The following is a 20,184-nucleotide window of genomic DNA, read 5'->3' on the forward strand; positions in this document are numbered from 1 at the left end:
AGGATTACTGAACAATTCTCACCCAGTAGGATGCAATTGTCACATTGTTAATTAGGGACTATACACACACACACACACTGGGGTCAGCAGCAGTGCACCAGCATGATGCTGGATCTGACCCAGAATGTGACACAGACCAGAATGCTGGAATAAAATAAACCTCTGCATCATAATGAAAAAACATAATTCAGAGGTACAAAGAGATAAATGATATATAAGGTTATTTTCATGTACATTCTGAAGAACATCGCTTCTTCAGTGAGCTGCAAAGCCTTAGATGCTAACAGACAGAAAAAATCTGTATTGTCTCAGCTCATGTTGATGAGAGTTTCTGTTTATTCACCCCTTTTTATCAATTTTTAAATTACATTTGTCTTTAAAGACTGAGCTTTGCAATGTTTTATTAAGTAAAGCATTTCATTCATAAAGTACAGGGGAAAAAACAACTAATACATGACACAAACAATACTTGGATAAAACAGTCAGGAGACACGACTCGGTTGTAAAAAGAGATTAAACCTAGAGGGTATATAAGTTTAAGTTCGTGAAAAATCTGAAGAAGAAATAATATTCTGTGTTCTGGTGAAAATCGTATGTTACTCATATGAAACTTATAGTACTAGAAAACCTCTGTGTGTATATTTGTGTGTATATTTGTGTCTTTGTGCCGACCTCAGGACATTCCCCTTATTCCTGAGCTCAGTAACAGATTTGCCCTCTACAATAGCCCATGGCGACAGTCTCTGACCCTGACACCACCCCTGGCCTATGATGACTGCTGACTCAAACACAATAACACACATGCGCACACTCTGAATGACTTCAGTCAAGACCTGAAGGCTAATACATACACATATGTGTAATGAGCAGTACTCAGTAGTTAAGACTTTAAACAACTGATCAGAGGGTGAGAAAACCCCAACACTACCAATCTGCTACTGTTAGGTGGTTGAGCAACTGTTTATGTTGTGTTGGATAAAACTTTTCAGAAAATTGTAAATCTAATGCAGGTACATCACACGGACATAATTTAACATGGACATAAATCCCCGTAGAATTATCTCCATTTTAATACGATCTCCAATTTTCTAGGAAAACTGACCTCTCTTAATTCCTGGATTAGCATGTTAAGGCGTTCGCTCTCTGCCTGTGTGTTTGAAGCCACTGAGCGACTCAGATTGAGATCTGTCTGCAACTCCAGCAGGCGATTCTTGTAGTATGCCTCTTTGGAGGCAGACTCTTGCAGAAGCGTCTCCTCATTCGTCTCACCGTCCTCTGCCACTTTACGCTGGTTAGAGTACGCCTGGCCAAATGCCTGCAGAAACCAAATAGATAAAGATTAGTCACCAAGACAGAAGCCAAATTAGCAGTTTTTTTTATGAGATAAAGAATGGTTACAGATTTCAATCACTGATCCTTGTGAATGAAAAAACTTGATGAACTTTTCAACACAAAGATGTGTCCTAGGTTCTCCTCACCTGCACAGGCGCCTGACCACTGCAGGTACACTTGAAGGTAAATGAGATAATATTTCAACACCTTGCTCTGATCAATAAAATAAAGAATTCTCCTGACACAGGTTTTTCTCTACTGATTGACACCTCATGCATTGATTGGAAAACAACACAGATACATAGAAGTTTTAAAAAGCTAGAAGTTCAGGATCGGGAAATCATGATCAGGAGAAAAGGCTCTCTGTTCAGAAAACAGCCGCGTCAATACATCTTTAAGAACAGATTAAGTAATATTTATTATACCATTGCACTGTTGGATTCTCAAATCTGATTGGTCAGAAGGTGACCAACAACAGCGCTAACAGAAGTTCTGTAGTTAACAGAAGTACAGAATTTCTAATCACAAGTTTCTATTAATGTACATGTTCTTATATGTACATGTTCTGATCTCATGTGGCAGATGATCTGGCTAATAAAACAAGATTGAGATGAAGTTCTCTATATCGATATATTTATCTAACATTTATGGAAGATTTGAGTATAATCCTTAAGTATAAGCTCTATTTAACATGAATGTGAAATCCTCAGGAAAGTGGACTGTCAGCTTTTTTGTATGATTCAGACCACTCGAACCATTTTATTATACCATATTAACTGGAACATTATCATACTTAAAAAAAGGAGGTACAATATAAAAACCAAATCTTTCTGCCATCTCTAGTGTTTCTTTACCTAGTTTTCTCTGGAGCTATTATATACTGAAGATAAATGGAGATTCTACAGCAGGCTCCCACCTGACAAAAAAAATCAATGGATTGCTCACGGGGAAAAATAGAGGGAAAGAAACAGTATGTCATGAAGGGCAAAAAAAATCGATGCAGTACGAGAAGAGATGAAAAGTTGCTGAAAAGGCACAGAGCATATTATTAGACATACTCTGCACATGCTGCCCTCATCCTATTTCTACCAGGATGCTGAGATATGTTTCAAACGTGAATATTTTACGCATTTACTTTTATACAGAGTTCTATGTATACATGGGTTAAAAATCATGTAACTGAAAGAAAAGAAAGAAAGAAAGAAAGAAAGAAAGAAAGAAAGAAAGAAAGAAAGAAAGAAAGAGCAACATCAGGCAGGGGTAAAGTTCAAAGCAGATACAGCAGCAGGCTTAAAATACCATATGTTTTTCTTCTCTGTCCATACATTTAATAAGGCACGGCTCAGTTAAAGCAAATTATCAAATCAGCAAAACACAAGCTAACATCTGGGACATGGCCTTGCCTTTATAATACAATGAAAAATTGTGGTTTATTGGTGGTGTCAGCCAGAGATAATCTCAACTGTGAAAACTGTTAGTATAGCAAAAAAAAAGAATAATTCTCAACGGACACAACAGTCTTCATCTCTCAGCATTAAGAGTTAAAACAGGAAAAGAAGGACATGCTAAGTTTAATCAGCCAAGACTATACAGCATGACAGATGAGTCTAGTTTCGTTAGCTGCTGTATTAGTTACTCTTTGCAGTGTGAGAACATTCTAGCATGTATTTCTTTAATACAACTTATTGTGGTGTTGTACGGGTATCTTCGTAAGGTCAGAAAACACAGAATCAAGAGCAGTTAATATTAAACGTATGTCTCATGTAGTACAAACACCAATAAGTGTGTCAAATGTCACATTTGCTACCCCAGTTACTAATTTTCAGTAACTGCATTTTCCTCTTCAGGACTGAATACAGCCTGACTGAGGCACACTCAGAGGCAATTCATCTACCTGCCTGTGTTTATATGGATTGAGAAAAACAGTTTCTCTATATGATAGAGAAAACAGAATACAGTTTGCATGATAAATTGGTAATGCAAAAACTATTTTGTGGACCAGACCAGATAGCGCAATGTGGTACCGAACCCGAGACAACCTGTAGAAGGTGGAATGAGTTTGATTGCACTGGATTCCTGTGACCGTGAATGCAACCTTAATGTTGTGAGACACAGAAGAAGTGAGGTGCCTTTTTTAGATATGGAGAGAAGAAAAGATACAAGACCAGAACTCTCAACTCAACAGATTTTGGTGTTGCATCTGTTCTCCTCACACCTTTGTGATGAGGTAAGATGAGGATGAACGCAATTGCACTGAGGTTAAATAGAATCATGTGAGTCTGAAAAAAGACCAACGCTGCAGGGGCACCAAGAACTCTCAGATCTGTATAACAGCAAATTTACCCATTGTGAAAACCATCTAAGAACACATACAACAAAACTCCCAAGAAGACTATGGAGCTGTCAAGTGTCTCTTCCTACTCCAGTCATTTTTACAGTCTTTAAAAAGTGAAAGTGACGTGACATACGGCTAAGTACGGTGACCCATATTCAGTATTCGTTCTCTGCATTTGACCCATCCAAAGTGGGTCAAATGCAGACTTGACTTGACATCCAAAGTGCACACAGACAGCAATGAACACACACACACCGTGAACACACACCCGGAGCAGTGGGCAGCCATTTATGCTGCGGCGCCCGGGGAGAAGTTGGAGGGTTCGGTGCCTTGCTCAAGGGCACCTCAGTCGTGGCCAGCCCGAGACTTGAACCCACAACCTTAGGATTACGAGTCAGACTCTCTAACCATTAGGCCATGACTTGCCCCTTTATGAGAGTATGGAAGCTTTAATACCATTCAAACCCACTGTCTCTTCACCGCAATGCATTATTAATAAAGCCACTGGGCTTTATGCACTTTATCACCAGTTATTAGATGTAATTTTGTGCATGTGCAGGAGCAGACAGTGTGTAGGATAAGCACTACTGAATACACTGAAGTCTGGTTGTGAACACAGATCATTTATTACATCTACACTACATCAGCTCTGCAGAAATTCACATTTTATAGAGTATAAGAGAGAAGGTTCTCACTACGAAAAACTTATTATAAATAATACTATAAAAAACTTTTAAAATGTGTATGAAATGTCCTCTCGTGTCTACTGGAGCTACTGCATCCTCACTGTTTGCATTAATAAATCAATCATGCGCAGAAAATATGCGGTGCATGCATAATGATTTTTTCCGCCCAGAGTTATAGCGCAGAGTGATCTCTTTGAAGGAAGCTGTCATTGTTTCACAGATGTGGAATAACAAAGATAGCCAGCAGATGCCAACTGCTAACAGGCTGACAACTGTCACTGGCAGTGGAACCTAAAAAACAGCCGTGAGGAGAGTAGAGGCATGATCACTTTACATACAAGACAGATAAACTAACAGAAATGTAATGAGCATTTCAGCTGCTTCATGATCATAAAGATGAGGCCAAATGCCAATAATACACATTTACACAGTTTCTAAATATTTGTTTTTTTAATAATCAGTTTTTCTGGAAACTTTTTACATTTTATAATTGTCCAGTTTTGATCATCCTGTGCTCACTGCAGCCTGAGGGAAGTCGGACCCGATGAGGACTTCCTGCTGTTGTAGTTCACACTCCTTGTGATCTGGTGTATTATGCATTCTGAGATGCTTTTCTGCCCACTATTTTGCAAAAGTGTGATTTTATTAGTTGCAGTAGCCTTCCTTCAAGCTCATAGCAGTCTGTCTTTTGACATCGCACACGAACAGGGCATTCCCAACACATCTGCTGCTCACCGAAGCTTTTTCACACCATTATCATACCATAAACATTTAATAATCTTGCAAGTAAACATTTTAGCAGACACTGAAGTCACCAATCTGGTGTTTGATGCGCAAACTCTTGTACTGTATCTGCAGCATCTTATGCATTAAACTGCTTCCATGTGACAGGCTGATTGCATAATAAAATGAATGTGCAGGGATACAAATCTTCCTGTTTATATGTTTTTCTGCATTTTAATGCAATTCAAATGATTTTATTTAAATCCTTCCTGTAGAGCATCCATGTGATCTAATCCTCTTTAGGGATTTATTTAAACCATAATTTCTTTAGAAATATGACAGTGATAAAGTAGGTAAGCACCAGCTGTCCTTGTGTTAATTATCCCCAAATTAATTTTTAATTAAAACAGTTATATAACAGTATATTTAACACAAAGTACCGCAACCCAGCTGCGGGGGAGCGGTCAGTGACAACAGTAACAAAAGTGGGTTTGCTTTGTGCATCACTTTGGTTTCCGTACCCCGGGGATGGGCTGAAAGGCAAGTGGATACAAAAGCTTAGATTAATTCAGTTCCAGCATGAATAATCTCGTATTGTGAGGAAAAGTCAATGTCCCTGTAGCTTGCTGAGGCACCTCTGCCTTCCAGATGGACTTCCAGAGAGAGAGAGAGAGAGAGAGAGAGAGAGAGAGAGAGAGAGAGAGAGAGAGAGAGAGAGACAGACACAGAGGCACAGAACAACAGTTAGGATCAGTACTGTTCTATAGAGACTGGATTTTGGATGGCTAATGCAGGAGGCAGATGGTTTTGTGAAAGTATTGTATCCATAAAGCCCACTTTCTCCATCTGGTTACTGCTTTGGGGAAGAGTGTGATGCACACATCCCCGTTCTGAATAAAATTCAATTTCAAACACTTTTACTGGATCTTTAAAGGCAAGTGAGTTGAAGTTGAAAACTTTATTTATTAAATTATTTATAAAAAGGAAACTATAAAAATATCAATTTTTTATCTTAAAACAAGTATATAAAACACACATTCACCTGACTTGACATATCTAAATTGAGGGATATACTTTCCTGTATAGCTAGCTTTCATAACGGTTTAATAAAGTTCCACTTCTTGATACAGAATTGCACAACACATCACAGTCAATGAAAATGATGTAACATTCAATAATCCAATTTGCTGACTTTAGATAACAATATCACACTTGTTTTTTGTTCGTCAATTGAAAAGCCAGATTGAATTTATTGAAATAGCTTTATATATCAGTATAATATGCATTTATACAATCCTGAAATCCTGATTCTAGTCCAGTTGGGGTACTCTATTTTTTTAAGTTCATGGTGAATTTTATATGAATAGAATTTGTGCAGTCTTATTATACACTAATTTTCTGGTGTCGATCATGAAGGAGTTCATTAGCATTTCTCCTTCAGGCACACAAGCTGTCAGTTGTAAGGTCACTGCAGCAACTAGCGATGGCTTTTCCAGCCAGACGTTCAAGCTCTTCTGTTAAAATAAATAATGATGTGAGCATGGCTTCCATTTTGTGATATGCGGGATTCGTTTTGTCAAGTCACAAGATAATTATTTATTAGTTTAATATACAGGCAGTCCTGCACATTCTCCAGGTGAACTCCTGAAAGTATTCCAGGACTAGCTATGAAACGCTTTGGACTCATTCACTAAGATTAAACCGTCGTTTCTGAAGTGGAGATATTCTTTCAGGCAAATCATGTCTTTAAACAGTGGCAGGATGATTATAATATTATAATATCCATGGATATATTGAAGGGCTTAATTTCTTCTTAACCTCTAGTAACCACTCATTCACTGTAGAGCTGAAATCTCATACAGACTAGCTTTTAAGCTTTTACCAAGCCTTCTTCTGCAACAAATCAGTCATCTTAATAATATAAAATACTAAAAAAAATTAATTGAATCATATTTTATAAAAACATGAAGACTGAACATGAGACAGATGGCAGACTTCAGCACCTCGGAGAGGGACTGAAACCTGAGAACTTTCTGCAACATCTGTGGGATCAAAATGAGGTGTGTGTGTGTGTGTGTGTGTGTGCGCGCGCGTATGTGTGCGTGTGTGTGTATGTGTTTGTGTGCGTACTCTTTCAAATCAATATAAATCTCATTCTGTAATCGTTTGCATAACCTAATATAAATTAAGATAATTTTTCCATTTTGTATGTGTAAATGATAAGAAATAGCAGAGAGAGAAAGAGAAAGAGAGACACACAGAGAGGGAGAGACAGGATGCAGGGAGGGGGTATCGGTTGGGGAAAGCAAACATCAGATTGAGGCTTCTAATATTTTGTTCCAGACAAAGTGGTGACAGGTGTGTCTGTGTGTCTGTCTGTGTATCTCTGTGTGTGTGTATGTGTGTGTGTGTATATGTGAAGCAGGATGCAGCTGCCAAGCTAAACTAATACAAGACGTAAAATCTGCCACAAGTCAGTCATGCACACTCCCTGAGTATGCAAAGCTGGAAAAAGCCATAATATTGGACTAGAGATAACAAAGAGAGAGAGAGAGAGAGAGAGAGAGAGAGAGAGAGAGAGAGAGAGAGAGAGAGAGAGAGAGAGAGAGAGAAGGACAGAGGCTGAAATAAAGAGAGGTAAAGAATTATAATAATTGAGATGAAGAATGAGAGAGAAATAGATAAAGAGAGGAAAAGGTAAAAAGAGAAATGGAAGGTTGGTGATACAGACAGAGATAAAGAAATAGAAAGGGAGACATAGAGAGCAAGAGGAACAGATATAGGAGAATTGAATAAACATAGAGAGTAAGATGGGGAGGAAGAGTGACAGACAAAACAAGAGGGAGAGGAGGAGAGAGAAAGAAAGAGAGAGATGAACACATTAATTTTCTGCTCACTGACTTCAGACAACACTAGTCCATGCCACATTCCTACATTTCTGTCCAGTCAAACAGAATTATGTACCCAATAATCAATCCAGATATAACTCTTAATCTCCTTATCACTTCTTTAATAGCACGGTGCATATGGTCATTAAATAAACACATGAATTAATAAAGCCTTACAACTGATAAACAGACAGGAAGAAAGAGAGAGAGTTTGAGAGAGAGTGAGAGAGAGAGAGAGAGAGAGTGACGCAGTGTTTATATAACACCGCCCACTGCAGAAAGCCCATATCATGTGCACTCATGCGCACAGTGATGAATTCTGTCTGGATCTAATTTATAAACCCACCTCAGGAATATGTCTCTTTTTATCACTTCTTGTTTGCGCTATTCACATTTGCCCCATAAAACACTTCATTTAGAAATGTAGCAGAATAATATGAATAGTTTCCCAGTAAATTCATTCAGTACATCTTTGACAGAATGTGCAGGTTTCTGACAGATCTTGTGCTTAAGCCTGCTGTTTTAGACAATAAATAGAACAGGACATGGCCCAAGATACAGAAACACACAAAAAAGTAATTATGTGAATGAAGCCCCACAGGACACAAGGAATTATGGGACAAAGACAAAAACAATGTTCAGTAGAGCATTACTAATGGTGAATTCCTTCTTCAGACATACACTTTGTTCTACACAGAAGCAAAAGTAAACAATAAGCCAACAAATATCATGATACTTAAAATACGCTCACGATATATGAATATATACCATGAGTGTTCACAATCATTTCTTTTTTCCAAGGTTATTCGAACAAAAAGCGAACAATCGGTGAGCCTGACCTATTTATATTTGATATTTTATACTTTCTCATTGTTAAAATGTGAAAATACCAAGGTCTTGCTGTTGAGTCTGTGCACTGTATAGTTTAAAGTACATTATTGCTTATTCTCAAAACTATTAAAAAGTTGCAATTACAATGTTTGTAATATCTGAGCAGTATATGAATGAAGGCAGTAAATGTGGCACAAAGTGCAGTAGGATCACCAAGACAATAAACACTCTTTCCTGTCACTTGTTTTGTTGGAGTCCAGTTCTACACATTTCAATTTTATCCTCAGTAATATAATTTTGGCAGGTGGTTGGTTGGTTTTAAGTTTACTCACTGATGGTATGAACATTGGTTTATGCAGGCACTCACTCTTTGGCTTACTGTGATTACTGTTTAAAGAAGCAATTACTAGAGAAATACAGGTATTAGATCCTTTTTCTTTTTCTTTCTTTTTTTTTTTACTGTTGGATCATCTATGCTCAGATTTATGTTTTGTTCCTCTACACTTGAGAAACTTATTGAAATGCCTTTCCTAAATCAAGTCAAGTCAAGTCACTTTTATTGTCACATCACCACAGCACATGTGCCATGGTGAGTAAAATTCTTGGGAGTGAGCTCCAGAAATTGCAGAACCATTTACATACAGGTGAAAAATGTGCAAAATGCTCATTACCAGGTGAAATGTGCTCATACATAGTCAGTACACACAGTGTACTACTAGACATATTTACAATGCACTACACATTATATACAGTATGTGTTTGTTTATATATATATATATATATATATATATATATATATATATATATATGTATATATATATAGTATGGCTATATATACACACACACACACACACACACACACACACACACACACACACACACATATATATATATATATATGTATATATTTATATGTGTGTGTATATAAATAAATATATATATATATATATATATATATATATATACACACACATATATATATATGTGTATATATATATATATATACACTGTATAAGTATAAATATAAGTATTATATATATGTAATATGTTAAAGTGCAACAGACTGTACAGATACAAATTTCCTGTGGTACAGATAGCTTATTGTCAGATAGATTATTATATTAAATTAAATGCAGTGTGTGTAGTCCAGTGTGTATAAATGCAGTGTGTGTGTGTAGTCCAGTGTTAAACTGTGGAAGTTGGAGTGCAGTGTGTAGCATACCATGTTGTGGAAGTATGCTGTAGGCTGTGTCAGTTATCCAAAGAGATTTGAAAGGTTTCAAAGCAAGTGTGTGTTCAACTTGGGTCAATATAAAGAATTATCATAAACATATAAACCTAAATATAAATATCAGACTCGTAAGGTTCTGTTCTCTACATAAACACATTCACTTCTACTACTGACTTTATAATGATGCTACAATACATATGAATCCAAATGATGGGCCATATGTAATGATGAAAAGTTTTCATTTAATCCCATACTAACAAACATAACAGAGTATACCAGATAAAATAAAATAAAAGCCATTAAAAGTAAATAAAAGCAATAAAAGAATAAATAAAAGAATCTTATTTAAAAAAATCAAGTCAGCACTTATCCAATAAATAAAATAAAAGCCATAAAAGCCACCAAATAAAAGCCATTTTTAAGTATCAGGAGTGTTTGTTGTTTACAATAACAACAACAAAAACAACAACAAGAACAAGTGCAAGGATGAGCCAAGCTGCTGGTATGGACACATGTCACAATAAAGAATAATGGAAGAGCTGAATTGTGGGCCATATGTGAATAGACTTCCTGCTACTGTTATTACACATGTACGGTAATGTACAGGATGGACTGAGGAGTGGGTTTGATTATTCAGACTCTCAGGAGACCTGCAAGCTCAGGGTGCGGTCTGCTCAAAATGCTTGCTGTCTACGTATGAACAAAAGATGAGATGAGCAACCTAACTGTAAAAAGGCACTAATCTGACTTGTTAATCATTAATACACTAGATGATAAGTTAATAAGGACAGATTGTAATGTGTGCAGTGTACAGTATTAGTACTGCAAACGGAAGACACCTACTCCGCAGCAACACCTCTGATTTGAGCATTGAGGGAGCACCCAGTCTCAGAGAAAACATTCAAACCGTTTCATCTTAAGCACACGTTATACATCAATGTAGCTCACTAGACCCCTTCATATGTCCTATTCTGCATTAATGCAATTTAACCATCTTCATATTTAAATACGATTAATTTAGCCCAAAAAACATAGAGCGGAGGAAACACTGTTTTTCTACAGAAACTAAAAAAACATATAAGCCAACCTCTGTTTAACTGCACAAGATCATGCTGAGAGAAAAAAATGATGACTAGATGCAAAACTGCTTATACAGTATATTACTGATGAGCTTCCCCTCACTACTCTCAGTTCCAAACAGTCTAACGCAGCAAAAAGAGGATTCAAGCTTATCATTATGCCATATCATTCCCAACAAGAAACTGATATCAAGTTGAATGATTTGTATCTAACGGTTGCATTGGTGTTTTCCTGCTTGAGAACGCATCTGACAGACTGGAGCTGCACTGTGAATCGACACAAGCTGACTACTAGTGAATCCGTTTATCTGTTTCTTTACAACTAGTAGTTCATATCCAACAAGCAAATTCATAGGATAGGAACAGAGGATATTTTCCCAGCATTATCTGGTGCTTCGCTTTTTTTGGTTTATGTTTCTGCTGCTCTGTCTGATTTCTATTTTGTAATATATTGTAATTATTCAGTCTATTAACAACAACCCTTAGCAATATACAAATGATATATGAAGCATATTCGATTCATAAAAGTGCTGACTCTGAAACACTGACTTAGCTCAGTACATGTGGAAACAAAAACTAGTCCAAGTCCTTATTTACAGTACATATAATCTCAAGAATATATGGGCAAATGTATGTGAAACTCTGACAGTTCCCACAATATGTGATTTTTCCTTAAACTTTTGACACAAAGTTTTAAGTATACAATTGTATAAGATGTATTTGTCGGTGTTGCATTATGGTGTTGCATTACAGGCCCAAGAGACCCAAACAAGTTTCATCATGATAAAGCCCCTGTGTACAAAGCAAGCTCTATGAAGACATGGTTAGCCAAGGCTGATGTAAAGAACTTAAGTGTCTTGCACAGAGTCATGACCCCAAAACCACTAAAGGACTTTTTGATGATTTGCCTGCACACCAGGCCTTCTTACTTAACATCGATGTCTGACCTCACTAATGTTCTTGTGGCTGAATGAACACAAAATTCCCAGAGCCACAACAGAAAAGTGTGAATCAAACTTGTGTTAATACCTGAGGTTTAGGAATGAATTCATACAGAAGTGATAGTCAGGTGAACACATACATTTGGCCACATTGTGTATATCATTCCCCTTTTCATCAACACTACACAATTATAATATATCCATTATGTCTAATGATTACATGTGTATGTGTAGGTGGATAAAATAGACACTTGACAAAGATTTGTGACGATTACAGGCAATACTCAGTTACACAATATGTTGTGATATTCTGGATCAGTGACATTACACAATGCTGTTGCAATGATCTTTATACTTGTTAAAATTGTGAGAACATAAAATCTTAGCTTAATATGGACACAGGGGATAAATAAAGATTTAGGAGATGTGGGGTTCTACTTCCTTCATTTAAACAGTACTGCTTAGTTAGTGAGTTATTATGTGCAGTTTTTCTAACATTGTTGTGGTAGAAATGGATAAATATAAATACACATATGATGTATAAAAGGATATTTTACTCCATTCGTTAAATGTGTTTGTGAGACATGCAATATAATAGAAAGTGACAGCAATATAATAGAAAGAATTGGGTTGATGATGGCTATTAACAGGCCACCCACATGGTAGACAGTGTAGACACTGTGCAAGGATTCAAATGGCTCATTCACACTTACACAAAAGAGAGTGAGACAGATGAGTATGTACAGTGCGCTTTGATGAGCATGCTTTCAGCCACTCAACACACTTTTATAGCTTTGTCTGTGTGAGTGTGTGTGTGTGTGTGTGTACATTACCCCCAGTTTAGAGAGCATCGGGGTTTCAGTAATACATTGTTACATCTTTTGGGCTGGGAATGTGTGTGGTCCATATTATTACAGCTTTGATTATTCTTTTCCTTCTGAGCTCCTATCCAACCTCACAGATCATTAAACCGACCTCGGCACAAACATACAGGCCACATCATTGACTACACACACCACACTTGTGAAATCAGGTGGTGCGGATGAGTGCTTCTGATTTTCGATGGAGTGCATCATTTACATCACTCAGCAATGTCCATATGCAGCATCGCAATCACAAGGTACACATTTTGTCCGTTAAGATATAACAACCCAGAGCTGAAAATAAAGGAAGGGAATTAAACAAAATTATGTAACAGAGATCATTTTAAATACAGCTACACAAAATAAAGTTCATTCTGTTCATTGTGTATGGCTCAGATATTTAGCCAAATGCAGAAAAATTAATCCAATTCTATACCACAGTTTAGTACTTGTTTCAGTTTTCCATCTCCATTGCTAATGTTTTCTTCTTCTTCTAGCATTTACATTTACAAATGCTAAATGGCAGACACCCTTATCCAGAGCCACTTACATTTATCTCATTTATAAGAGATAAGCACTTGAGGGTTAGGGGCCTTGTTCAGGGGCCCTGGAGTGGCAGCTTGGTGGTCCGGTGATTCAAACTCATGACCATGACTAGGCCACTACAATAATTTCAGCAAACTATTTACTATATCTGGTAGTCTAAGAAAACTTCTTTGGTGTTACAATGCCTGAATTAAGACAAAAACTAACATACTTTAATGCTCCTATTTTAAGAAAGTATAAATATAGTTCAACACAATTATGTAAAACATTTGTGCATACTTATATACTTTATTAGACAAGGAAACAAGTTAACACATCCTGTAAAAATGAATAATAAAATAAGGACCCTTGCCTATACATTGAGCTATTAACGAAATCTGTTTTCTGAAATCACCCCCCCCCCCATAATGGTAGCCGTTAAATTTGAGTTTAACCAATCAATAACGTGTATTACTTTTCACTCACATTTCCCAAGTATTATGAAAAGAAAAGTAACCAAATTCATGGGTACTCGGTTACAAAGCAAGCAGTGAGAGAGCAAACACTGCTGCTTTGGAGATCGTAGTCTTTACAGTTCAAGTAGGTCAGAAATCAATACACACGCCTGCGGGAGCGACAGCACGGCTCCCTTTCTATGTCCCAATTCCTTTCTTTCTTGCCGCAGCAAAAATAGAAAAACATTTTAAAGATATTATAAAGGTTTTGTAATCTTGAGAGAAATAAGAGATCTTTCTTTAATGGAGCCAATTTTACCACAGAACACAGCAATTAAATCTTCGCCATATACACAAACAAAAATAAGAAAGCCTTTTTTCTATTCTAGATCTATTCTAAATATTAGAGAGAAAGCAAGTAAACATTTAGTTATTTCTATGAGTTCACACAGAGGACATGGTTATTGAATAAATACAACATGTGTATCTGTGTATAACAATGGAGCCTATAACATAAACATCAGTCAGCATTGCAGCCAGGAATCAATAGCCGGCCATTCAGCTGAAAGGGTGAGTGAAAAGGGGCTGTAAGGGCATGGGCGGGCTTTACACACCCCCAGCCTGGGTAACTTTAAAACTTTGGCTTCCTTCGTTCTGCTAGTGTGAAAATTGGAGGATGTGGAATCCTGTAATATAGCTTAACTTTCACAGTCTTTGACCCAATGCCCCAGTGCAGACATGTGTCTGTTTTGCTCTGGAACATACATTACATCAGCCTTGTTTGAGAATTCACATAAAACCACTGTTTTTTTTTTCTTCAAAACTTATACTTGACTTTCTTGTGAGACTTCCAAATCCCAAATCAAACCACAGCACATTCTTATCTGAGAACAAAAGCAATAAACTCCTGATTGGAGATATGCGATGTGATAGTGTACATGGTACGATCAGTCTATGTGCATCGGCATTACATGCGTTATTTTTAATGCATTAATCCGCTTTTTTGTGCAATGTCTGCTATACAAACCTATGTGTAAGTATATTATTTTTCTCTATATACAATATCAGAATGCTCAGATTATTATAAACCTTGTAGCCAGAGCTGATGTTAAGGAAAATGAATCCACACGTTCTGACCAATCAGATTAGAAGAACTTAACATGGTGTAAATAGACCCTCTGTGACATTACAAGGAGCCTAACAGATTTGGGCTTCAAAGACCTCTTCAGTTTACATGTCACAATCATTGTACAGCTATCATTGAAAGTAATTACATATGTGTCTTCACTGGTAGAAGTTTAAAAGAGTAATCCTCTGCTTGCAATTTCACCAATTCAAGTAATTTACTGCAAAAAAGCACACAAAGTTTTAAACAAACTGCAATTTTTGATTTGCCTCAACAATCACAAAAAGACCTCTGCAAAAGCATGGAGAAGACAAACATCAATACAGTGAAACACTAGACTTGCTTTCAAATGTATGTCTGCACTGTTCTGGTCATTTCACATTAAATTCAAAGCGACACAAAATACCTGCTTTCCATAAGGTGAAGAATATCAACCAAATCAGAACAACAGATCTTATTCCTATTTTAATTTTTATTACAGATAAAAGAAGATATTAAGTGAATATGAACCATTCAAATATTTAAATGAACATAAGCTACAGACAACAATATTGTGAACTTGCAGGTTTTCTATTAATATTAATGTACTGCTCGATTATCATTAAAAACATGAACGGTGGGGAAAGAAATAGATAGAGGAGAAATATCACCTCGGGACAAGCTCAGTTACATATACTCCAGCTCCTCTGAACAGACAGAGCAGTTATTATCTGATGGTTTGCAGACACACACACACACTCTTACATTTCAGCAAGCGGCAGATAAGCAATCCTCACATTCTCTGAAATAGCTTATGAAATTATCACTCCACCTGACGTTCAGTGAAAGCAAAACCTATTACAGTGCTATCGAGGAGCTTTTTAGCTAGCATGGTTGCTGAACACAGTCTGGGTGTGAAGTCAGCAGTTAATTAAAGCCATACAAGCCTTCAGGGCTGAGTTTCCTGATGTAGTACCTAAAGCCATTGTAGGGAATAAAAGCAATTACCGACACAAAAACCCACAACCTGGAGATTCATTTAATTATCTTCAATCCGTTAAAAACACTGAATGTCTACTGCCAATCAAAAGTCTTTCAACAAATGGACTTTCCTTCAGTTTCATCATTATTCTAGTCACACCGATTAGCAAGCTAAAAGAAAGCTTAATCTCTGTGGAACTTAGTCTTAATCAGACTCTAAATATCTCCCTTTATTAAGGCAGGTGTGCTTGGAGGGTAAATGTGATAAACACCAATGTTAATCAGCCTACCAAGCATGTCTATGGACAGAATGAGGAAACTGGGGTACTGTACACAGAGAAATCCCCCAATGCACAGGGAGAACATGCAAACACAAGGCAAAGAGGATGGAAACTGAACCCTCAACCCCCAGAGGTTTAGCAAATATGCTAACCACTAAGCCACTGTGTACCCAAAATGACACAATGTTAAATTGAGTCTATCCTTTTATCTCCTAGATATTATAACAAAGTATAGTATATAAGAAAGTTTGAGCTTGTAATGTGTGTGCAGACATATTATGTACATTAGATACTAGGATACCTGTACCTCTGCTGTGGGTTAAACAACGGAGACCAATGTAATGTGTAAAGCATTTTTCTGCCATAGACACTGTCAGACATTAGTTTTATAGAATTACAATGTGACGTCAAACAATAAAGGAATTATTGTTGTGCAGTTACATGCTTCATGTAACTAAGAGATTCTCTTTGGGATTTGGTAAATGAACATTTTCTAATGCACACTGTTTTTGTTCTCTGTAAATCGTTTGAGCTAAACTCTGGATAAATATACAGGTGGTAGAGGTTTTTTAGAATTTTTTTTTTCACACGTGTCTCATTTCCGAGACCAGCTACTATTGATGTCATTAAAATCCTATTGTTGTGAGACCTGGTTTCTCCCCAAGCATTTCTGATGCTTTTTCCATAGTGATGATTGTAGCAGGTTCCCATCTGTAAAAACTCAGAAATCCATTTGAACCATTATTCACTGAAAGACGGTCTCAGCTATAAGTATGCTCATAATAATCACATGAATCTTGCGATCAGTAGGATTATATTCACCTGAGATTGAAAACCTGGACGATCGTGTGTCTAAAATAAGAGTGGGATAGAAGTGGGATAGAACCCAAATAATGTTAAAATTTATATCAAATCCAACAGAAAGTTTCTTAGATTAAAGCATTAAGACAAGATAAAATTCCAGACAGATGGAGCAGTAACTCAATGTGCTGGAGTGCATCCAAACAGATCTAAGACTGCTGAAGAAAATGCTTACCTTGACAGCTTAATCAATGAGCATGGAGTCAAGTGGAAGCCACCATAGCTTTATATAAAAAATATTTTGCCCACATTATGCTGTCATACTTCAGGAACTTCTTTACTAAACATTATTTAAAAAAAAAATTACCACATACTATTATCAGTATAGAACAGTTTAGAACCTGTGCAGTGATGTTTGTTGGTGCATTACCTCTTGCAGCTGCTCCAGCTCTCTCCTGAGCGCCTCCTGCTCAGCCTCCAGCTCGGCGCAATGCTGTTTCAGGCTTTGGTTCTCCTCGAGCACCGCGAGGCCGCACTCCGCCGCACGGATCTTCTCCCGGTTCGCATCAGCGAGCTCGCGGCTCAGCCGCTCCACCTCGGCCCGGTACTCATCCGCGCTTTCCGCGCATCCTCCTCCAGCCGCCATCGCACTGTGTCAGCCTCCTTGTTGAGCAAAAACCAGACGGAGAGTTCAGCTGTGAAGCGAGCCACTCCTCCTCCTCCTCTTCCACCTCCTCCTCCACCTCTCAGTGCGCCACAAGCCAAACCGGGTGGAGAGGCGCCACTGCGGCCGGTGACGCGCACGCGCTACTAATCTCCTGTACTGAAAGGTTTAAAGAAAACCTGGCAACATCCTGACACGTTTTGTACTTGCTATGCTTTTAAACAAATAAAAAATGTTTACAGATGATACCTAATCCCTGTGTTTTGGCATGTAGGTCATACTAATCTGTACACAGATATACACTGTGGTTCTTTGCAGTGCACAAGAGAGTGTCGCATCCCCGGCTCGTGACGTCACCATCATCCAGCGTGTCACTTTATCAGCTTAAATTTACACAAGCATTGTAGCTCTATCAATCAACTAATCAATGGATGAATCAATCAACAGCTTAGTGGTTACATGCTTTGGGGTTTTCCCCCAGTTGCTCTGGTTTCATGCAGTTATACATGCACCGTATGTGGCAGAGGAGTTGCAGAACAGTATGGAAAATACAAGCATGCATAAATAACCCAAAACGAAACAAAACAACCCCCCACAAAAACAACAACAACAACAACAAAATATAGATGGAGCAACAAATTAATTCCGTTGGAAAGGTATGAAGTGAAATAATAATACAGAAAGCAGAATACTGTCAGGTATACAGATTATATGTTTTGATTTTTCCATCTTATTGTTGTAATTGCTGTAAAATGAATTATAGAATTCATGCTTACTCAAGCCATCATCTTAATAACTAGTCCTATTTACTTAATCTGCTGTGTTCATACAATATTATAATAAGCTCATGATAAGTTTGGAGAAGTGATGCCACTGAAATTTGTTTAAGTGTTGCCATCTATAAGTATGAAATATAATTATAAAGTTTTATTGTGGATGGAACTAATTGTCTGAACTAATAGATGTCCCAATTGATCAAACCTGTCATTAAAAAAGGTTTTAAGGAAGTGAGGATTTCTAAAACGTTTAATTGCATATTTGGTTTAATTTATGGTAGGAAAGTTAGACTTTAAATTTTAAAAGTTACAAGTAAATATTTATAGAAATTATATTATTATTATTATTATTATTATTATTATTATTATTATTATTATTATTATTATTATTATTATTATTAGTAGTAGTAGTAGTAGTAGTAGTAGTAGTATACAGTAGGTGTGGGTGTCCATCTACTGGTGGTACTTGGTATGTTACTTTCATTAACAGAGTACAACTGTACGTTTCCATGTCACTGGGTTAGTACCCTCAAGCATACACCTTCTGTACTTATCTTTTATATGGAAAATGCATATAAAAGATAAATACAAATGGTACAACATTAATTTTTAATATTAAAACAGTACTATGTCCACGTTTCCAGGCAAAAGGTGCAATTCATTGAGAAGGAAAAGTACACTATGTAGTACCCTTTTTCTGAGATTGTATCTATGAACAAACAATTTTAACCTGGCTACTAATAAATCAAATATAATTAATTTAAATCACATCTTACAGCATGAATTATTTATGTGACTATTCATAATTTGCTTTATTATTTGGTCTAACTATTTCCTCAAGTCTATAAGCTACTTGAATCCTCTTTTAACTATATTTACCTATAGTTGAACTATCTAGTTAACTAAATAGTTACTAAATAATAGGAGGCTGAAGGGGTTTGTTATGAAAGGTTTTATGAAGCAGTGTAGACACTTGCATTTACAAATGCAATTTTATTTTATTTAACAAAACAAAGTCAAGTAATAGGTCATGCGTGGAGAGAAACAAGGGCTAGGGAAACATGGCTCATAAAATACAACAGGCTACAGACAGCTGAAGCTTAACTATAAGACAAGAAACCCCGTATCTTAAATAGGTGCACTAATCAATGGGACAACTAAACAATTTAGAGTCATAAAGAGTGTGTGTGACAGGGTCATGTGATCTGTTGTGGTCTGTGATGTTGATGGGAATTGACAGGTATACATAGAGAATTGTTTCTATTTTCTAAAATACTGTATATACATTGTTTCTATTTTCTAAAATATAACAAAACTTGTGTGTGTATGTGTGTGTGTGTGTGTGTGTGTGTGTGTGTGTGTGTGTGTGTGTGTGTGTGTGTGAGTGTTTTCAATCAGAAAATGTTTTACTTGTAAGTACAAGGAACTCACTTTTATAAAAAAAAAATTAACATTCATAGGTATGCAGAAGCTCTTGTAGCTAATGTGGACCCAGGGATGGAGAACAGCACGTGAGTGTTTTAAAACTAGAGTACAACCAGCTGATTAGATTTAAGGTTGATTTGGGTCACTGGATGGTATAGTCATGTGATTAGAGCTCATGCTGAAGTTTGATTTCCAGTAAACCTACAGTACTACATGTACATTTCATTCATTGGGTTAACATACATAGAATATAGAAATACAA

At 36.8% G+C, this 20,184-nt stretch overlaps 1 protein-coding gene across 2 annotated transcripts in view; it reads right to left on the reverse strand.

Annotated features, from left to right (window-relative positions):
- bicd1a (bicaudal D homolog 1a) overlaps window positions 1-18,044 on the reverse strand; it is a 34,469-nt gene extending 16,425 nt beyond the window's left edge. For both annotated transcript variants that reach the window (XM_047822007.1, XM_027161300.2), the window contains exons 1-2: window positions 17,488-18,044; window positions 1,103-1,315 (exon numbers count right to left, since the gene is read on the reverse strand). In XM_047822007.1, coding sequence (XP_047677963.1) covers window positions 1,103-1,315; window positions 17,488-17,703 — 429 coding nt within the window. In that variant the 5' untranslated portion in view covers window positions 17,704-18,044. The remainder of the gene's footprint in view (window positions 1-1,102; window positions 1,316-17,487) is intronic.
- Between the last annotated feature and the right edge of the window lie 2,140 nt (window positions 18,045-20,184).

The sequence above is a fragment of the Tachysurus fulvidraco genome, chromosome 13 (genome assembly GCF_022655615.1).
Source record: "Tachysurus fulvidraco isolate hzauxx_2018 chromosome 13, HZAU_PFXX_2.0, whole genome shotgun sequence".
Taxonomy (NCBI): Eukaryota; Metazoa; Chordata; class Actinopteri; order Siluriformes; family Bagridae; genus Tachysurus; species Tachysurus fulvidraco.